A 20,771-nucleotide genomic window follows, 5' to 3' on the forward strand; every position below is an offset into this window, starting at 1 on the left:
TCGGAGGAAAGAAAAAGTCATTTTGTTCATGTTGCTGTAAAGAAAAGTGTTCGAACACATTGGCAGTATAGTATATTTCAGCATAGCAAAACCATAGTTTGTTCTACATCTGGGTATCTCAAACATTTCAGGGTTTCTTGTAGCATAGGGCGTGTTGTGTGGCACCAGCTGTACAATGCGGGACACAAATGGGTCATTTCGTGCGGTATTTTTTTATAAAAACAAGCAAACCTGTACTCGAACAGCTTAAGTACTGGAATCATTTTGTATTTCATCCGTATGGGACCTGTCGGGGCGTCATAGGAGGAATTTGTTGTAACGAGTAGCATTTTCTTCTGCAGAACAAAAGATGGTTTCATGGTCATCGGTCACCTTTTATTCTCTCTGTTCTCTAAGTTCCTCGGTTTGCACCCTGGAACTATATATATATATATATATATATATATATATATATATATATATATATATATATATATATATATATATAGTGCAAATAATCATGCAAAATTGATTGATGACCTAGACAGGAAAAGTAGAAAAGTAGGCTTGAAAATCAGTATGTAGAAGACTAAGGTTGTGTTCAACAAACAGCCTTGGGAAAGAACAGCAGTTTACATTAGGTAGCGAAGTACTAAAAGTAGTAGGCGAATATGTCTACTTAAGACAAGTAGTAACAACAGATCCGGACCATGAAAAGGAAAAAACAAGAAGAATAAGATTGGGATGGAGCGCATTTTGGCAAGCAATCGAAGATTGACTAGCAGCTTACCGGCATCCTTCAAGAGGAAAGTATACAACAGTTGCATCTTACCTGTACTCACCTATGGGGCTGAAACTTGGAGGCCAAGAGGGTTTTACTTAGGTTGAGGACAACCCAGAGGGCTAGGGAACGAAAAATGGTAGGGGTAACATTAAGAGATAGGAAGCGTGCAGAGTGGCTCAGAGAAATAGCTCAAGTTACCGACATTCTAGTGGACATTAAGAAGAAGAAATGGACATGGGCAGGACATGTAGTGCGAAGAGAGGATAACCGATGGTCGCTTAGGGTAACAAACTGGATTCCAAGGGAAGGAAAGCGTAGCCGGGGGCGGCAGAAAGTTAGGTGGGCGGATGAGGTTAAGAAATTCGCAGGGGTCAAGTGGATGCAGCTAGCACAGAACCGCGTTAATTAGAGAAATATGGAAGAGGCCTTCGTCCTGTAGTGGGTATAGTCAAGGTGGTGATGATGGTGGTATATAGTGGTCAGTGGTGCTTCATTATTGTCATTCATTTGGTCGGTACAGCACAGGTTAATACAGAAAACAATCACTTCATAAACATTAGACAACCTGAGACACTGATATTTTAAAGCACTACTAAATTCCATACCATTGCTAGTATTCCCAGGCCCCACTGCTATGGTGCCGTGATAAGACGCCCGACTACTCTGCCGGAGTACCCGGATTCGTTCCCGACAGTCGGCGGCTGCGTTTCGATGCAGCCGAAATGAAGTGGCGTCCGTGTGCTGTGCGATATCAGTGCATTTTAAAACTTCCCAGCTGATCGAAATTACTCCGGATCCCTCCACTACGGCACCACGTTTTCTCTTTGCGCTCTCACTCCTACCATCCTCCCTTCTCTTCCAATGCGGTGCAGGTGTCCACAGAACAAGGTGACAGATACTGCGCCTTTCCTTTCCTGCAAACCAATTTTTATTTACTAACTTTCCAAAAACAGTTTCGCGGCCTATTGAGAACAATGATTAGTTTGTCTATTTCGTTCACCCAGGCAGAGTAGCTTGAGAGACTAACAGGAGGCATCGAACTAGCTCGAAGACCCAAACAGAACTTACAATTTATTCCCAAAAGCTACATTTGTAATTTGTCCACAAAATATTGTTACGTGGCGACAAGCGATGACAACAGGAGAACAGAGGACAGAGAAAAGGTGCTCGATGGCCGTGAGATGACGTGTAATGAATCTTTGTGCGGGCCTAGCGCGCGCACTCCTGCCCGCGCCACTGCCCTCTTCCTCCTTCGTCCGTAACATGACCCGAGGCCACCGAGCGATCGTCCCGATCGTAGACGAGGACGTTTACCGATGATGATTCCATGGCATGATGATGGGCATGTCTGGATGCTTGGCGAAGAGGAAGAAGTAAGAATAGAACGGCTTGCCAGTACTATGTCTGATGCGCGGGTGATCCGCCTTTCCTGGAGCTGTCAGCAATCCATCACCAGAGTCCAAGGGACCAATGGCTCGAGGTGACATCGGGCAGCTTGGACGGGTTTGTGTGTTCGTGTCCATCGGTTCCTTCGGGTGTTCGGGTCTTTCGGGTCCTTCGTCTCGGTTCTGATTGGTCTGTCTGTTCCTCTTGTCTTCAGGTCCGGGGTGTGGGCTGGGTGGTGGTAGTTGATCAGGTCTGGGCTTGAAGGGCTGGGGCGAAGCTGCTCGGCGATGTCCTCGGGCCCTCGGTCGATGGTCCCGGCTTATAGATGGTGTAGATGCTCCAAGGTGAGGATGGGGGATGACGTACGCCGCACCTCCCACCAAATGTTACGTGGCAGAAAGTCGATGACAACAGGAGAACAGAGGACAGAGAGAAGATGCTCGATGGTCGTGAGATGACGTTTAATGAATCTGTGTGCGGGCCTAGCGCGCGCGCTCCTGCCCGCGCCACTGCACTCTTCTTCTTCCTTCGTCCGTAACAATATGCATCGAAATTATGACAATGAATAAGCTCTGCCTTAAGAGAGAACGTGATTCTTGCATTTGTTTCTTCACGTACAGGGTCATCCACTTGCAGTGCAAACAAGCATGTTTCCTACAAAGCGTCATTGCGTCCGAGGCGGCCGCACATGAAAGCAAAGCGGCGCGGGCTTTAACCGACCCGAAGCCGCAGCTTTGCTTAGTCAGCCGCATAGCTTCAATGCGTGGTCGGATAAGAGGCAGCAGAGCCCCGAAGGCAGAATTATTTATTATACGCATTAAGAGAGGACGACTCTATACCAGTTTAGCTACGACCAACTGCGACGTAATGACCAAGTATTTTTCAGTTTTATGTCTTTTATTTTTGCGTTGTTTAACATTTCTACCTATTTTCTTCCCCTAATTATTCGTCGTTTTTCTTTTTAATTATTTTGTTTTTCGGTGATTGCTCAACCACTTATGGCTTTATTATTAACCAACAATCATCCATTACTCTTTAATTACCAAGCACTTTCGATCAATTACACACATTTTTTCTGCCACATTCCGAATACGTTTGACAACTCCCAACAACACCCGAAAGGGAACGAGCTCTGTACGCTTTGGGTAAAACGAGGGGTGAGGACAGTTAGTATCAAGCTCGAAGCCACCTGAAATCTGCTCGCGTTCCTTTGCACCGCATAGCGCAGCGTAGCTTCACTATATGGCCCGGTATCACTAGTTACTGCAGACATGCTTGCATCAGACTTTGTAGCCAAGCTCTAGGTAGTATATACACCTTTAAGGAACAGTATGACGGTAATTATGAAGAGTAAGCATTTCAGGGTTAAGAGACAATGAGGAAAACTACAGAAATTGTTTTGATTAAAATGAAAATTTATCCTTCGGCTCTTCCTGGCTATGTTTAAATTTGTCCAGCAGTAAAAGAAGCATTACTGTTTAGAAAATTGAGGTTTAAAATATTTCTCCTATTTGTTTCTAAAGTGTGACTTCTACAGTCAGATGAACAGGCAGCCACCATTTTTTAAATGAGTGTGGGGGCAGACGAAGAAATTCATTGCTAGTAACGAGACTGCTTTCAGAATAATGAGGAGGTGTACACACACCTCCTTATTTCTGCACGGATGTAAATGGCATAGTTGCTGTAGCAGGCCCTCACTGCATTGTCACCCAGCTGAACACCGCCTGATGCAGTCCATCGTGGGCAAGCGCCCGTCTTTATTTTAACAGGAGATGGCACGACTGATCTGCAGCAGTAACGCTCCCAGGTGATTCTCACTTTTCAGCTAGCTCACCTAAGATTCGCAGTAAATAGTAGGCGTATCACTGCAACAAGCTTGCCTGCATGTGCCGCCTTTGCCAAACGTAGACTGGCTGATCTGCATAACGCGTGTAGCGGGGACCGTACGGCCTCCTTAAGTATCAAAACCTCTTGAAACGAGAGCGCACGCCTTCATCTTACGCTAGAATGGTCAGAGGGGACTCAAAAGTTTGATTTGCACGGAACGAATAAGAGGCAAACCACGCAGGTAGGATTCTTTTTTCAAAGGTGCTATGCATAAACATGGTATATACTGTGCAAGGCATCCACTGACGAATTTCACAACATTCGAAAAATTCTGAGACGAAGGAAAATTCCAGGAAGGAAACAAGCAGCAGCAGTGTAGGCAGCCACATTACAAATGGTTTAGCACTTAAAAACTCAGCAAGCATCTATACTCATAAACCGCCGCAGAGGCACAGTGGTTTCGGCGCTCTGCTATATCACACCCAATGATGCGGGATAGAATCCCGGCTACGGGGTCCGCTTTTTAATGGAGGCGAATATCAAGGCGATGCTTTCTTGAATGTCAGCGCACGTTGAGGAACTCTAAGGTGATCGAAATTTCCAGCACCCTCCACTGTGCCATCTCTCTTAACATGAGTCCCTTAGAAACTTTAAAGCCCATAAACCAAACAAACCCAAACCGAATTAGATTGTAGACAGAATGTCTTCAGATCAAAGTTCGCAGAACCAGATGGCCTATTTCGGGGGTGCGGACAGAAAGTTTCTCTACACACTTCTGTCAGTGTTATAGGGATGCGTTTTGCACCGTGAGTGTAACATGCTAGCAGAAAGATAAAAAAAAAAAAAACACGAAACAGTGGCTAGCACAACGTACGCACTCACCTGCTTGAGGTACTCCCTGAGGCGGTGCGTCGGTGCGTCCAGCACGATATGGGCCTCGCCACGGCGCCCCACCTCACGGAAAACCTTGCGTAGTTCTTCGCCCGGGGAGCACTGGCGCAGCCGGAAGGTGACATCACCAGACCGTGACAGCTTCAGCAGCTCCCGTAGTCGTACCAGCGCTGAAAAGGTAACAACACACGTCAGAAGGGAGAAAAGAGTTTTCCCTGCCGCACGACACTCTTCCGTGCCATCGTACCTTGGGCACGTACGCTGACGACGCTATAAATGAGAGCTTAAGAAAAATAAAAACATACTAGCATGCTATAGATTCAATTGCATGCCGTGCTGGCTGTGCTTTGCTCCTACCCTTTTTTAATTTTTATTTCTTGTTGTGAATGTTTTTCTATTCGCATACTATTCCGGCGGCTCGAGCGCGCGGGAAAGAACACTAAACTGATTGTTCAGGGATTGTAAAATATTATTATTGAGCTACTTCATCTTTTAATTTATTCACTTATTTATTTAGAGTTACGACTAGCTCTTTGCAGGGCTGTGGCAGGATTGGGGAAGAATCGTTAACAATAAAGATGCAGGCTCCAAGCATAAAAAACAGTGTACTCTAACAGAATGAAGACTTCAATGGTGGAGCAGTGCTATGTTGGAGAAATATGTGTTCAAGTGAGAAAAAAGCAACATCCTAATCAAAAGAGAAAAAAAAAACTATTCACAGTAATAACAGGCACAATATTTCATGGGTCTTCATGACATAAAAATATGGATATATTGCTGATGAATGTGGTAATAGGGAAATGCGCAGAGGTGTCTGGCAAAAAGTTCAATTCTTGAACATATAGGGAAGACGAATAAACAAATGTGTCGATGTTGAATCTGCATTCCTCTAGGTGTTTGTTGCGTTTGTGCTTGGTAGCTTTCGTGCTTTTAAGAGACGCTGATTGCTGCTGTCTATTTTGGGTGGATTACTAGAGAGCCGATAAAAATTGACTGTCTTTTAGCTTCGGTTAATACCTAGCGGGAAGCGATTGCTCCGGCCGAAGTGCGTGGCACGCCTCTATTTATAATTGAGATTGATGTCAGCGATCATGTGTCTGGCTACGCTGTTGCTCACGTGCTAATTCGCAAGTGGGTTGACTTTTGACCTTAACATCTGACCTTTCATCTTTACCCGTGATGGAAGCAGCTACCCAAAGGGGTTGTGGCTTAATTTCCAACTTTACTGCGAAGCTGTTTGAAGGTGGTTGGAAGCACACCGTGACCTTGGCTTTACCTCGCGTAGTGAAGCTATACCTCAAAACACTATAGCGTATTGTGAGCTCAGTGCGTGAACTTTCCCCTCTTTCATCTGTATAGATCTATCATCATCATCATCATCATAATCACCGCTGACTGCTGCTCGGAGCGTCGCGCGCTGTGTGCCAGCTGGTTCTAGAAAAGAACAGACGTTCGTGCAAGTGCTGCCTTACAAGTGGTGGAGGTGCTGGGTTTAATTTGCTAGCGGCCAAATATTAATAAGCGGGTCAAATATTAATTTGGCCCGCTTGTTCTAGCCTTCTACAGAGGTTCTGAAGTTGAAGTATACCGACCTATAGTCGCAGCGGTTTCGCAGAAGTAGTAAACAACAATAATTACCCCAAAGGATTGGTTTAACAACCACAATGAAAAGAAAGCTATCAACAGAAGACAGGGACAGGTGCAAGCAGATCTTCATGATGTTGTGAGCCTTCCGTGGATGTTCTTTAATTTGTACATGCCATGATCTTCCTCTTCCATTTGTGCATACCATCATCACCGTCCCGCGGCGCCGGCTCCGGCACGCGCCTGGGTTTTGTCGTCGAATTAAAACGCCGTCACGACCTTGCCGTCTCAACCTAGCCTTTTTCACTATATATACGTCGTATTCAGATCTTCTGTTCATGCCAGATATCACAAACCATTCGTCAACTACGTTCACAGCCCCACCATATTTACTACTAGAATAGTCAAAAATTAATGAGCAGAGACTTGCTGCAGCTGATAGAACTTCTGTTATGTGAATGAGAGTCGCATGTCAAGACTTTCGCAACCAGCGCACCGTTCCACGACTCGGCATGCGTTTTGCATTTTGGTCGCGCGCGTACTGCTTGTACCTGGTGAGCAGCCATGTACAGGTTATAAACATATTGGGAGACTCTTAGGCACCGCCTATCAGTTGACGATATAGCGTGCTTGTATTTACTACAGACTTGGCGACTGTTGGCATAAGGCTTGGTTATGAAACGGTGCCCTTTCACCCGAACGCGCTGCGTTGCGTGGTATAATTACCCGAGGTGTAACTAATACTAAGCATATTAAATCAACGAAAGTACTGAATGGCACTGTTTTGCTTGGCGGGTGTTCAGTGAGATTGGAAGAGAGCTTGGTAAAGTGATAAACGTCGTAAATTATTGGTATCGTGCCTGCGTAGAACTGCAGGTAAATATATCGCCAGTTCGAGTCCTTGTCGCTTGCTAGCCTTCATCTTGGGTACCTGTTGTGTGATAAGTGGTAATACAAAATACATGGCACTACCCTGAACCCTACGCAGAATCGTTGCGCCCCAATGGCAATACAAATTCACGGACATGCGCTTTTTTATGTTTTTGTCAATGCTGGGTTGCCGCGCAGGTCAAAGCATTCCCCATCGGCGAAGTGAGCTGCATTCGCTGATGCATAAAATTACCTATGACCAAGCGTGCTGTATAAGTGATTTAGTTTTCCCTTTCTTCACGAAGCCTGTTATTTCAGAGTGGCACTCTGCAAATGAAACATCTCATCATCGTGCCCTTCCTTTTGCATATTTCTCTTCTAACCACACGCGCTGAATGGTCTAATTACAGTGGTGCGACAAATGCGCCGGTATGAGTTAGTGCACGGCAATCTGTACTGGTATTTTATTGCGATAGCAATACTACGCCAAGTTTCGGCCCGTCGCGTGGTCCCGGAAGGGCCCTGTTTGACTTTAAACAGGCGCGTGGAAGACGAAGACAAAGACGAAGAAGGCTAAGACAAATAAGAAGACGACGAAGACAAAGAAGATGAAAAAATGGCGAGGCGAAGACGAAAAAGACGATGAACACAAAGACGAAGACAAAGGAAAAGAAGACGAATGAAGAAGACGACGAAGAAGACAAAGAAGAGGAGACGAAGAAGACTAAGACTAAGATGAAGAAGACAACAAAGAAGACGAAAAAGACGAAGAACGCTCGATCACCCGCAAATAATGTTTTCTCTCCACATTCTGTTCGGCAGCATTGAACCCTCTCATTTATATGTAGGCTGGTAAGTTACGCTCTCGCGTCATACTCTTAAAGGATGAGCTTAAGTGTCCCCAAACATGTAGCACCTTGCACTGAGAGGGCGTGATAGGGGAATCATGTAGTAGGCAAAAGAATCTTCCGCCGTTGCTATCGCAATTCAACTAGGGTTTACCAGAGTTGCACCCCAACAATATTTTTTTTTTTTGAACCACGTATTCAAAGCTGTGATCTCCCTTAAGTGGTAGGTATGTTAACCTACATTAAAACACTTAATGTACAGCTTATGTTACGGCGGCAGAAACAACCACGATATAACGAAGTTTGCCTTGTAAACTGCAATGCCTATATGGAGTGAAACTAGGCTGTCAAGATAGCTAAAAGCATTGTTCCGATGGTGGCTATATTTACCACACTTGCAAAACATGGCCACGAGGTCTCACCAGTACCCATACCTTATGCCGCGTCTAAAAGGCTATGTCTGCAACTGCCTGGAGAATGTGCCTTATGGCTAACCTCCCTACAGCTACTACCAACTCAATTCAACCCAAGTCTACTTCTGTGTTCGAAAATAATTATCCGCGCGGAATCGTCCGCTCAGAACCTTTTTAGAGCAACACGACCATAACAATCAGTTTGCCTAGCGTAGCTGATACTCACAGAAGAAAAAAAACAAAAATTATTGGCATAACCGAGATACAATTTAAATAACCACGTCTGCCTTAAAATGCTGCAAATTTCAGCTCTCGTTGGTCATTTTCCTGCCACTAAGGAATGTGAGTCATCAAAGAGTAGGTTAAGCCTTGGGCTTCCGCATGATTTTGAAAATTATTTCTGCAAGTAATATGTATAATATACATTTCTACGCAAATATAGGTTCAGCTTTGAGGAAAATAATACACTGCTTATGGAGACATTGTAGGTCGAATCGTGAGGCGAAACGACCTTCATTGCAGGCCATACTGACTATTAGAATGTTCAAAATTGTCTATCAACTCCGTTTTCCAGACGCTTCCGTCCACAACCATCCGCACCTCCCTTTCCAAACTATTTCATTGTAAAAAAATGTTTTCTCCTCCTCCTCTTCTGCCCAGATTACGCAATAAACATGTGAAATTAGAAACAGACATTTTAGAATTCGATTTCGGGAGCCTGAAGGCGTTGTTTTATAAACTGCCTTGCATGTTTCTAATGATAGCTCATATTTTATAAACAAAATGCTGTGTCGATGCATTTTTCTAATGCTTTGCCATAAGTGTTTTTATGCATCAAAAGTAATAATTCAATTATTTCTCGAGCTTTTCCCCGTTTCTTCGGTAAACATGGCGTGTTATTTTGGTTAACACTTTATTTTACGGTTCTACACGTATTACTTAGGTGCCGTTAATGCCAAAGAGAGAAATACAACAAAATGAATGAATGAATTAATGGATGAATGAATGAATGAATGAATGAATGAATGAATGAATGAATGAATGAATTAAAGAATGAATTTGAATACTGTTCAAAGACCAAAAAGAAATCGAACATCTTTCTCTCCTGGTACCCGATCTTGTTTCTTTTTTTTTTTTTTTTGCTCGCCAGCTCTCATGTCTCGATAATCTGTCTTCTGATACTTTCCTGTCTATTCCTGAGCGCTAAGCTTGAGAACTTCAAGCCGTCACTGCTTGCGATCGCAGCGATTCTCGTGAATTTTTTTACCTTTTTATTCAGCAAAGTAATGTTTCCTGTTAGGGCAATGAAGGAACGAGGGTTGGCGAACTCGACAGAGTCGACACCATACAGGTAACGCGATATATTTTGCTGCGCACGCTGGTATCCGTACGGGGACGGATTCAGTTTTCTCGTATTACCGCAAGTATCGGTCGTCTGACAACACATCTATAGCTGGCGATTGAGCAGATCACAACTGGGACATAATGGTTTCCGCCACTTGCTTGGTGAGTAAAGGTCCATAACACCACTGTCAACGTGTTACAAGGCTTTTATACGTAAATAGGTCATCTTTTTTTTTTCTCCGTTTGGAGAAAAAAAGTGGTCTCTGTGAGCATGGTAAGGAAGAGGTTCATTAGGAGCTTTAATTGCTCGAAAAAGAGGGTATGGCAAGAGCGGAGGATGTAACCATAGGACACCTATCCCGCAACCACGCACAGGGTGTTTACCGTAGAATAACGAGGAGGAGGGTTAGAGCAGGTAGAGAGTATATGGGGAAAGAACAAGGCAGCGACATCAAAAGATAGTTAATACTGGGACCACCCGTGTCATTTGGTGTTTTTACGCGTGAACGACGCAATGCGGAAACTGAGAGACACCAAGAAGCTTTGATGGGATGCCTTGCGGTTCTATATTGTATGGTCACTCAATTCGCAGCACTGGATCGGAGCGTCCGTTTTATCTCCATTTAACTTGAGTGTTACTATGATTGCCAAACATCTTACACAAATTCAGTTCGGTGATCTTGCACTTAAATGAGCATATATTCGCAGTCTTAAAACAAAGTGGGAGCATACTTCTACCAGGCAAAGGGTAGTATAATGTGACCTACAATTTGACCTACGGACAAAGTGGTTTGAATAGAAATATTGTACCTTCATCGCGGTATTCGGAGGCACTCTGCAATTACGAACGAGGGGAGCCTTGACAGCTTATGTCAAAGCATGAACGCATCGATTTTCGTTCATTCCAGCAAGTACCATCAGGAAGGTTCGAGCGGTTACAGGATGAAAACCAGACACGAAAAACAATTTTAAAATCAACAGCGGGCTGCCCTTAAAACTTGTGTAGCAATTCAAACATCAGAGAGGAAAGCATTTCAAACTGTAGGTCTGGCGCTAGACGATGCATCTTGGCTTAAACCATTTGTCTCTTGTTACACTAAGGTAGTAAGTAATGACGATGTAGCACTATAAATCAGCCGTAGTAATTAACAAACTAGGTGGAACAATTGACCAGAAGAACAGGTGTAAATTCAATATAAAATATATTTTTATTCAACGTATTACGAAGCATGGAGAGTATAGGCTGTGTTGAAACCGAACTGGCAGCATCCAAATACATGAAACACTACCGATGCAAAGGAAAAAAAAAGAGAAACTCTCAGAATAGAAGGAGAATACTCACAAGAAACCAACAATGATTGAACCCGAAATATCTTTAAAAAGACCGCGATGCGCTATTTTCACAGCCTACAGTTATTTCACCATATGTTTCAGCGCGCCACGTGGCGTAAAATTAAGTGAAAAGAGACTCTTCTTTTGCAATAATTCCTTCAGCCTTCTTCCGTCGGTTGCTTGCAACATGTGAGACACATGGATGTCCAATCAAAGAAATTCTTACGAACCAACTTGGTCACTACTTTCCACTACGTGACAAGGCGAAAGGGTAACCTTGAACGGTAAAAAAAAAATGTAAAAAACAAAAAGGAAACCGCGTTCCAAACGATGCTACGAAAACTTGCCGAAATGTCTCGCTGTTAGCGGTTGAGCCTCCTTCGAATGCTGCCAGCGCGACCTCGTCTTCTAATAGAGCACGGTCGAAAGAACAATTCTCGCGTCGTCAGGACCATGCTCCCTGGCCATTGTCCCGGGAAATTTCCAGCCCAGAGAACGAGTCGACAGAACCGCTACGGAGCGGAGTAGCGGTCAATAAGTGTGCGCGACAAAGAGAACAATGTAGAGAACGGAATAAAAAAGGAAAATGTCAGGCCGTAATATAAAGGAAGCTGGAATGAACGGGAAGAGACGAGTAAAGAGCAGCGAAAGGAAATAGCGGGCGCCCGTGCCTCGGAAACGCTCAAAAAGCGCAGCTACCAGAATAGAATATTGCTAAACAAAAATAGAGAGAGAGCATCGTTATGAGGCCAGTTTCACAGCAAAGAGCGCAAGAAGGAGCGGGTATGCACCGGACCTGGAAGCTTGATGCAGGCAGTATCTTCTGGTAGATCAAAGCAAACTCTGTTTCTCAAATCTACCACCATCAGAGATATAATCGGACCTTCTGGCTAAAATATTTGCTCCTGCAGAAACATGCCGGCTCTGGAGTTAGTCACATCACTACCAAATCCTTCCCTCAGTACACCCATATCTACGATAAAGACTTCCTCCCAGATTTCCTCGCTATCTGTTAACTCTATATCACCGCCTTTGCTTGAATCCTGCATTAACAAACAGCTTGCGATACCGTTTCGGTCAGAAGAGCAGTACGCATTGTGACAACAGCGGCGTGAACAAAACTGCTTGAGTGCCCAGCGAATACTGATTAACGTGCTAACTATGAACATTGCATGGAGCTTTTCCCCAGTGCCTCTAACACCGGACCGTATTTTAGGTCCCTCAGCCTGCCCTAGGCAACAGAGAAAAGCAAAAAACTTTCTTGTTGCATATTTAAAAGACATCGGACTTCTTGACAAACTATAAATTCACTTTTCATGTCACACTAGCGCATTTTCACGCTGTGAATTTTGTGCCTTTGCAAGTCACTCTCTCGCTATTTTCACGCTATGGCATGTGCACTAATTTACAGAACTGCATCGTATAACTTCATTACTTAAGATTACTCGACGATGCACCTTAGTACGTATTTATTAGTCGCATTCAATTTCCTCTATTTTTTTTTTTTTTCAGTTTTGGTGCCTATCTCATTCCACCTTTCTCTCCTCAATTCCATCTCCAACACGGGGTAAAAATGTCAGCGAAACCTAAACGCCGGTTAAATTCTTTGCTTCTCACTAAAGAGTTCTCGCCCTCTACTACAGTGATTGGAAACTATAGCGTCATTCTCGTCATGAAATTTACTATACCCACTGCAGGGCGAAGGTCTCTGATGTTACACCAATCAACCACGTCCTGTGTATACCTGCCTTCTCCTGACCCCTGCGAATTTCGTAACCACATCGCTAGCCTAACCTTCTGACGCCCCATGATACGCTACCTTCCCTCAGAATCCTATTTATTACCTTCAGCGACCATCGGTTATCCTCTCCTCGAACCACGTGCCCTGCTAATGCCCATTTCTTCTTCATGGTTTCCACAAGTATGACATTACTTCGACTAATTACTCGGGCTCATTATGCACAATTTCTACCTCTTAATGTAACACCTAGCATTTTTCGTTCCATAGCCCTTTGCGTTGTGCTGCACTTAAGTAGAACCCTTTTCTTTAGCCTCCACGCTTTAACCCCATAGGTGAATTCGGGTAAGATACCACTGTTCTATACTTTCCTCTTGAAGGATGCCGGTAAGCTGCTAGTAAAAATCTTCGGATGCTTCCCAAATGCCCCCTATCGAAAGTTCAGTCTCCTGATTATTGTCCTTTTGGATCTGCGGTTACTACCTGCCCTGTGTATAGACATATTCCCCTGCCTCGTCCACTGCTTCGCTACATATTGCAAACTACTGTTCTTCCCGAGGCGGTTGAACAATACCATACCTTTCTGAATATCAATTTTAGGTCCACCTTTCTGCTTTTCCAGTCTAGGTCATCAATCATTCGTTGCAATTCATCCCGTGGGTTACTTAACAATGCAATGTCATCGGCGAATCGCAATTTTAGGGTATTCTCTAACAACCCTTATCCCTAACTGCACCCATTACAAGCCTCTGAATAATTTCTCTAAGCAAGGTGTGAATAGCACTGAGAAGATCGTGTCTTCTTGCTTAACACATTTTCTTAAGGAAACATAAGTGCTTTCTTTATGCTGAGTTATGGCTTCTGTGCAGCCATAACTGCAGCCATATATATATATATATATATATATATATATATATATATACATCTTTAGTAATTATACATACGGCTCATCTACACCCTTATTTCGTAATACCTGCATGGCTGCCATGTTTTTGACACATTCCTTCCTTTACCACATTCCTGACTCTTCTGTCTTGAAAGCAAAAACGGATTTAAACTCCCGCCACTGTATATTGCGCTCCCCAGACGAAGACAAGTCCCCTTGTCGAAGCGTTGGCTCGGCTTCCAAACTGAGGCTCCCCATCTACCCTTGTTCTGTGCCTCTTTCATATTTGTGTAGCCATCTTCTTTCTGTCGTCCTACCCTTGTTCCTTATTTCGTAAATTTGGCCCCTGTTGATCAGTTTTGATAGTTCTGCGAATTCTGTCCTCTTTGTTGGGTTAGAGGCGCAAACAGAAACACCTCAGTAAATATACTGGGGCATTTCTTAATCAGATTATTCGGCTGTCTAAATAATTCACTGGCATTCTCTCTAATGAGTCTGCCGCCTATTTCTACCGCGCACTCAGTAACAATATATTAGAAGGTATCGCTCGCTGCTTCTACACTAAGGTCGTTTCTCAGTTAATGCTGATTATCATTTCTGTAGCGAGATCCTGCATTTTTCAACCTTCCTCATCACCGCTAGTTCGTTCATGGACTAGATTACTTTCTGTTTCGTTCCCTGTTCAAATCTAGACTAATTCTTAATTCGAGACCTTATTATCTTGTGATCCCTGCATCGCACATTTGTTATTACCTTTACATCCTGCATAATGCCGGAATTGGAACGCAGTCTTGTGTTAAATTTCATTTTTAGCCTCCCCGTTAGGTCTTTTTCATGACCCCTTCTCGTTCTTTCGTTTGCTGAAGTTATGATTCTTAAATTATTACGCTCTGCAAACTCAACTGAATACCCCCTACTGCTATTCCTAGAACCAGTGCCATAGTCACCCAGTGCCTGGTCTCCAATCTGCCTTTTGCGTATGTCTTGGCATTGAAATCATTCACCAGCACAATATAATGGGCTTTTATTTTCCCCATTGTCCTTTCTACATATCCGTAGAAATGTTTCACTGTCTGGCCATCAAGTGGCACGTAGGCCTGTAGAACCTTCAGGCAACTGTACACGCTCCAATAAGATAACTACAACGCTGGCAGTTGCGCAATGTCCTCTTACGACTACCCTCTATGCAATAGGTGTAAGAAATAGTGAAAATACAAAAAAAAAATTACCACGGCTAAACCAAAGATACAAAACAAAAGCTTCTGCCTGCTCATTGGACGTCTGCAAACCTCAAGTGCACCACAGCCGGATCTACACGACACGAAGTGTCGAGCGTATTTTGAAGGCGGAGGTCCCAGTAGGCGAGCCTAATGGGCAGTGGTGGCGTTAAAGAGAAATGGTAAGAAGGCCGTGTGGCATTGTATTAAGCAATTTTGTCTATTGTAGCGAAAACTACACAAGGCTAGCAGAGGCCCATTTCTCGGTGCCCAGCCGGAGCCACAACTGCGCATGCGTCGTTACTATTGGCATCTTGCCGGTGTCTAAAAACCACATTCGTTTACCGCAATTTGTGCTACATGACGGCATGTGAGGCATGTCTTAATTTTGCCACATGTCTCACTTTACCCCGCTCTAATTTACTCGTGAGCGTTAGTGTACTATATACATTGTCATGATTTTGTTATCGCCCATGTAAAGACATGATCGAGATAAAAATTCCTCGTCTTTAAGTAATATCTTACGCTTTGGTGCAATCGCGTCCTCCAACATGTCGCCCTTCTATATGAAGATTTTCAAAAGACTGAAACGCTCGTAGAAGGAACATGTTCAGACCCGGCCGAGCAGCACAGACATTGGCGCCGGAGAAACATCCTCGCACAGGAAGAATCGGCGCTTCTGTAGGCACGTGCACATCGAACATGACGGAACGCGCGGACCGGAGAAAGCGTTGGGCGAGCCTGCCCTGCACTTAAATGGCTCAAAATGTTCAGTCGTATGGAACGGTGAACTTGAATACCCTGCCGCTGTTTTACCAATCCCACACGATGGTGCAAACACGTAACAACGCGTGCACATTGTCGTCCCGCAATTACATAATCCCCTTAAATGATAGGGTCCCGTATTATAAAACTCGCTATTATCGTTTTCGTGTGTACTAAAGTATTTTATGAAAACGAAAAGGACATCTTAGGTTGTTACCATGAATGTACTACTGCTCTTTAAATGCAAGTCCGTTCCGAAAATGTTATTTTGCAATCGAAGATGTGAATACCTATTTCAATGTTAAATCTAGAACTCCTCATGGCAGGGAATGCGCATACAAAAATCTTTGCTGATAATAGTTAAATAGAACATCTTCGCTATACGCAAGCTGATGCTTGGTATATTAAAACGCTCTTATATTTTGAAGTCAAGGCTTCACTCGGCTAGCTGCGGTGAAGTGCGCACTTTAGCAGCGGCGCGTTTGACGTACGCCGTAGCTTGACCATCAGTCGACCTTCACGCGCCTGCCTAGCGGCGCGCGGATTGCTCGCTGCCCACTTGTTCGCACGTGTGGCGCAGGGAGAGCCCGGCGCATTATTCTTTTCGTCTTACTGCTTTTCTTCAACTACCCACGCCTGCTTCTTCTTCACACACCTAGAAAACGTAATTAGTACTGGTATATATCTCCAGCCTTGGCGGAGCCCCCCCCATGACGTCATTACTTAGCTATGCTCATCACAGCGCATGCGCGGAGTTCTTCAGCTGCTGCGCCACAGTGGGGAATATAAGTTTGGAGCCTCCTCCCGCTTGCGATGGCGTATACATACGCTAAACAATGCGGCGATAGAGCGGCTATAGATAGTGTTATGCCATAAATGAAGCAGCAATGCTTAGCTTCAGCGCTCGCTACGCTCACCAAGGCGAATCTATTCATCATGCCGACATCGCTCACTGTGAAGAAGCAGCACACAAATAAACGAAGCAACGACGCAAGGCTGTGAAGAAGGAGGTGCGAGAAAAACAACAGAGCAACTATTCAGTTTCATCCCTGTATACAACTGCTTTCGCGTTGTATACCCTGGCTTAGCTGAGTTAAGCCACGGCCGGTTTGTGTGTATGTGTGTTTTCGTTGAATAATCACACTCTTGTATAATTTGTAATTTACACAACTGAAAGGGTACGCTTTCGAAAAAGTACACAGGGCTTTCAACCGACCCTCCTCCGGAACGGACGCCCTTTCAGCGATGCAGTGTATCTCTTCACCATGATTAATTTCAGTGACGAGTGGGACTAGCACAGCAAAAATGAGATCAACTCACAAGACGACAGCAGATGCCGGATCAAAGAACACCTAACCAGTTCTCAACACGAGAGGGCGCTGAGAAGTTCTGTTGGACCAACGTTTGCAGAACCTCGAGTACAAAGGATAGCGCTCAGAGAGACGCGCGTTGAACAATTGGTGCCACAAAAGAATTCCTGCACAAAGCACTCGACGAAAGCAACGACAAGGAGACACAAACATAAAACGATCAGACAAGAGGGAACTTTGGCAAAAAACGACTGTGTTTTTTTTTTTATCTTATAACAGAGCGCGAAACTGGGACAACGCCAGCTGCTACGAAGAAAGCTCTCTCCGTGGCCTCATTCGAAATCTTCGCGCAGTATCTGAAAAAAAAAAAAAAAAGAAAAAAAAAAAAACTGCCGGAGAATGAACATACACTGACCGAATCAAAGTCTCTAAGTTTTCGGTGCCCGAAACAGTTGTATCTTATTGTTCTTGGCTAAAAACAATGACAAATCACGTGAACGCTGACGTCACACCCAGTCAAAAGTCGCTCTGACATGAATGAGATCAGGAGCTGATTAGCCGTGGTCAAGCAGAGGCGCTATATGTAGTTATTGAGGAAGATATTTTCACATGCTGGGGGCCAGATATGGTTCAAGCAAGAAAGATACATTGCAAAACAAATGACAAAACTGCGACCTTTTAACAGCCTTGGCCTTGACAGAACACACTACAAAAATGAACAATGCATACTTACACGAGAATAAACGGATATAACCTCGCATCAAAAGGCCTTCAGCAAACGCAACAATACGCATTACGTTGAAGAAGCCAAACTAATTCCCAGTTCCGGGGTTATTTCTTATGTAGCCAGGCGCTTATGTAGGCTTTTTCTTCTGTCAGTCTTAAGCCGTAACGGTATACCGCTGGCGCTGAACGTATAGAAGGCGCTCATGAAAGGGGATATTGAAGAAACCAATTTCTAAGGATACTTGGAAGAGAAACGCAATGTTCGCAAATTGGCTAGGAAAAACTTAAGAACAAATTAAGGGAGAGAACAAAGCAAATCGAGGACTAAAAATTATGGTCAAGTAATTTCTTCTGTTCTAGGCACAATAGCGTAAAAGGCATTAGGTGCCTGTGTTAAGCGGACCTTTCCTTGAGCCTTAGCATCATACAGTAATAATTACGGTTATATCAGAAAAGGCAGAAGGGAGCAAAGGATGTAGTAGTTCACAAGTAACGGGTGTAACAGAGCTACTGAAGAAAATGTTCTTTTTAAATGCATGAAAAGAAACTTGCAAAAGCGACGAATCGACGCGGAGAAGAAGGTGCGACAAGAACAACATAGAAGATTCGGTCTCATCCGCGACTACTACGTTTTCCGTTTTGTACATTTAGGCTTAAATTGTTTTAAGCATTAAATTGTTTCATGTTCTTGATATTTTCTCTTTCTTCAAACATTTTATTTATTGCCAATCAGTCAATTGTGGAATTATCACAAAACCCAAATAACCTACCCCTCTTCCCATCCATAGCTTAGCATTTGTCGGTCAACTACAGCCCTCCATTTTTCTTTATTCCGAGCACTTCCTTCAACTACCGAGAAAACTCGAATCGAATCTGGATACAACGCCTCCATTTCGACCTAAAAAGCTTCTTACGCTTCGCGTAAAACATATTATGCAGCATTTCAATTCTTTCATTACTAATGTAAGAAGAGGGCCCACACCGAGGCAGCAGAAGGGTTCAAAGCCACTACTCTGTCAATTCATGTGGCTGCGCTTCGAGGATTCACGGAAGCTTCGGTGTGTTTTGCTAACTCTGCCCTGATGCGCAAACTCGGAGACCAAAGATGTAAGTTGTCGCACAACGTCTCCATGTTCTGTAGTGTTCCTGTAGGTCACGCTTTTTCATCATTCATAGAGAAATGTAGTGTTTCTTTACGTAATAATTAATAATCAAGTTTATAGTGAGTGTTTGCATTCTGCCCGAATATTTGCTGACATCTTTAATATTCATTCTATCAGTACATTCGTTGTAGGTTCTGTTCTATCTTTATTCTAAATGCATTTAATTAGGGCCCCGACGATGTGGCACAGTGGGTACGCCGCTCTACTACTGTTCCCAAGGACGCGTGATCGAATCCTGGCCTCGGCGGCCGCTTTTCGATGGAGGCGAAAAGCAAGGTGCCCGTGTGCTGTGCGATGTCAGTTCACGTTAAAGAACCCCAGGTGGTCGAGATTTCCGGAGTCCTCCACTACGCCGTCTCTCATAGCCTAGGTCGCTTTGGGACGTTAAACCCCACAAACCAACCAACCATTTAATTAGGCATTTATCTATATAACTGATATACAATTAGCTATAAATAATGTACGAATTGGACATATCTAGTTTTAATAACTGCATGTGTGGCATATGCGAAACGTATTTACCATCACTTTAGGTATCCAGAAAAAATGTTCATGTATCTATTTAATATATGCTATGTATACAGCACATTGGAAAGAGAGAGAAAACATAACAAAAGTAAATTACCCAAAATAGAATGATAATGACGAACATAAAACGTAAGTGATCAAATATCAAACGGTAAGACAATGGTGTCTCTATTTCAGCGCTACATCAGAGTTTATTTTCAGAAAACAACGAAATCGCCTTGCAGGCTGGCTTCACATGTTGTCAAGCTGTTCTTCCCTTTGAAAAGAAGCAGTGCTTCGGAAGACTGGATAGTGTTGTCAGTTTCAAAGAACGTAGTCCTTATATTACATTCCCATGCAGATTTATGCATGTGGCACCCTTTTCCTCTAAGCGATGTGGAGGTCGAGACTAATGTGCTTCTCTTGTCAGTACATCACAGCCAGGGCAGCAATCCCAAAATGAGTGCCGCGTGCGCAGGGGATTCCTGTACTCAAACTATGGTCTATACCTTTTTCAACACTGCCAACGTACTCAAATATTTTCAGGTACACTGACACGAGGCACATTCTACTTATCTTAATTTGCCTGCATGCAGCCGCCTTAAGTTCATATGTGAGCTACAAACAGGGTCTTAAAACGTAAAGGCGTAAATAACATTTCTATCTAACAAAACGTCTATCTAAATAAACTCTCAAATCATCTGCCTAAGAACATCTTCAAGGCCATTGTTTCTGGCCTTGAGGTTCGTGAATGTGTTTGCTATGTTAAGTACATTCAGAAATTCGAAGGAGCGAATAACTTTGAACCCTCCAAATCTATTTTTAATTCCAGGCAGTGTATCTAATTCAGTTCGTGAGGTCTGATTAAGGGTGGAAACAAGCGAATGTTGGTTATGGGAGCTCGTTTCTCTATTTAATCAGGTAGTGCCCTAAACTTGTGCTAAACTTTGAAATGCAATAATACAAGGGGCAGCTCTTCTGAGTTCTTTTTCCACTGTTTAGCATATGATTTCTGATAAAAATCGTAATAACTAGCAATCATGGGCCTTCTGTTCAAAGCAAATAGATTGATGATTCTAATCAACAATAATGTTCCTCGTCTTAAAATAATCAAGTAAAATGCCCGAAATAAGAGATGTATTTACTCCAGCCTTAAGGAAGTGATCGGAATAACTCGAATGCTTTCCCGGCTGCTGGAGTG

The 20,771-nt window shown here is 43.6% G+C and overlaps 1 protein-coding gene across 1 annotated transcript in view; it reads right to left on the reverse strand.

The window, feature by feature from the left end:
- The window catches only part of LOC146207925 (glutamate receptor ionotropic, kainate 2-like), a 168,184-nt gene that overhangs the window by 61,943 nt on the left and 85,470 nt on the right, over nt 1-20,771 (reverse strand). The window contains exon 7 of the mRNA XM_084577782.1: nt 4,859-5,037. Within this exon, the coding sequence (XP_084433908.1) occupies nt 4,859-5,037 (179 nt within the window). The remainder of the gene's footprint in view (nt 1-4,858; nt 5,038-20,771) is intronic.

The sequence above is a fragment of the Amblyomma maculatum genome, chromosome 1 (genome assembly GCF_055883805.1).
Source record: "Amblyomma maculatum isolate TAMU_Amacu chromosome 1, ASM5588380v1, whole genome shotgun sequence".
NCBI lineage: Eukaryota > Metazoa > Arthropoda > Arachnida > Ixodida > Ixodidae > Amblyomma > Amblyomma maculatum.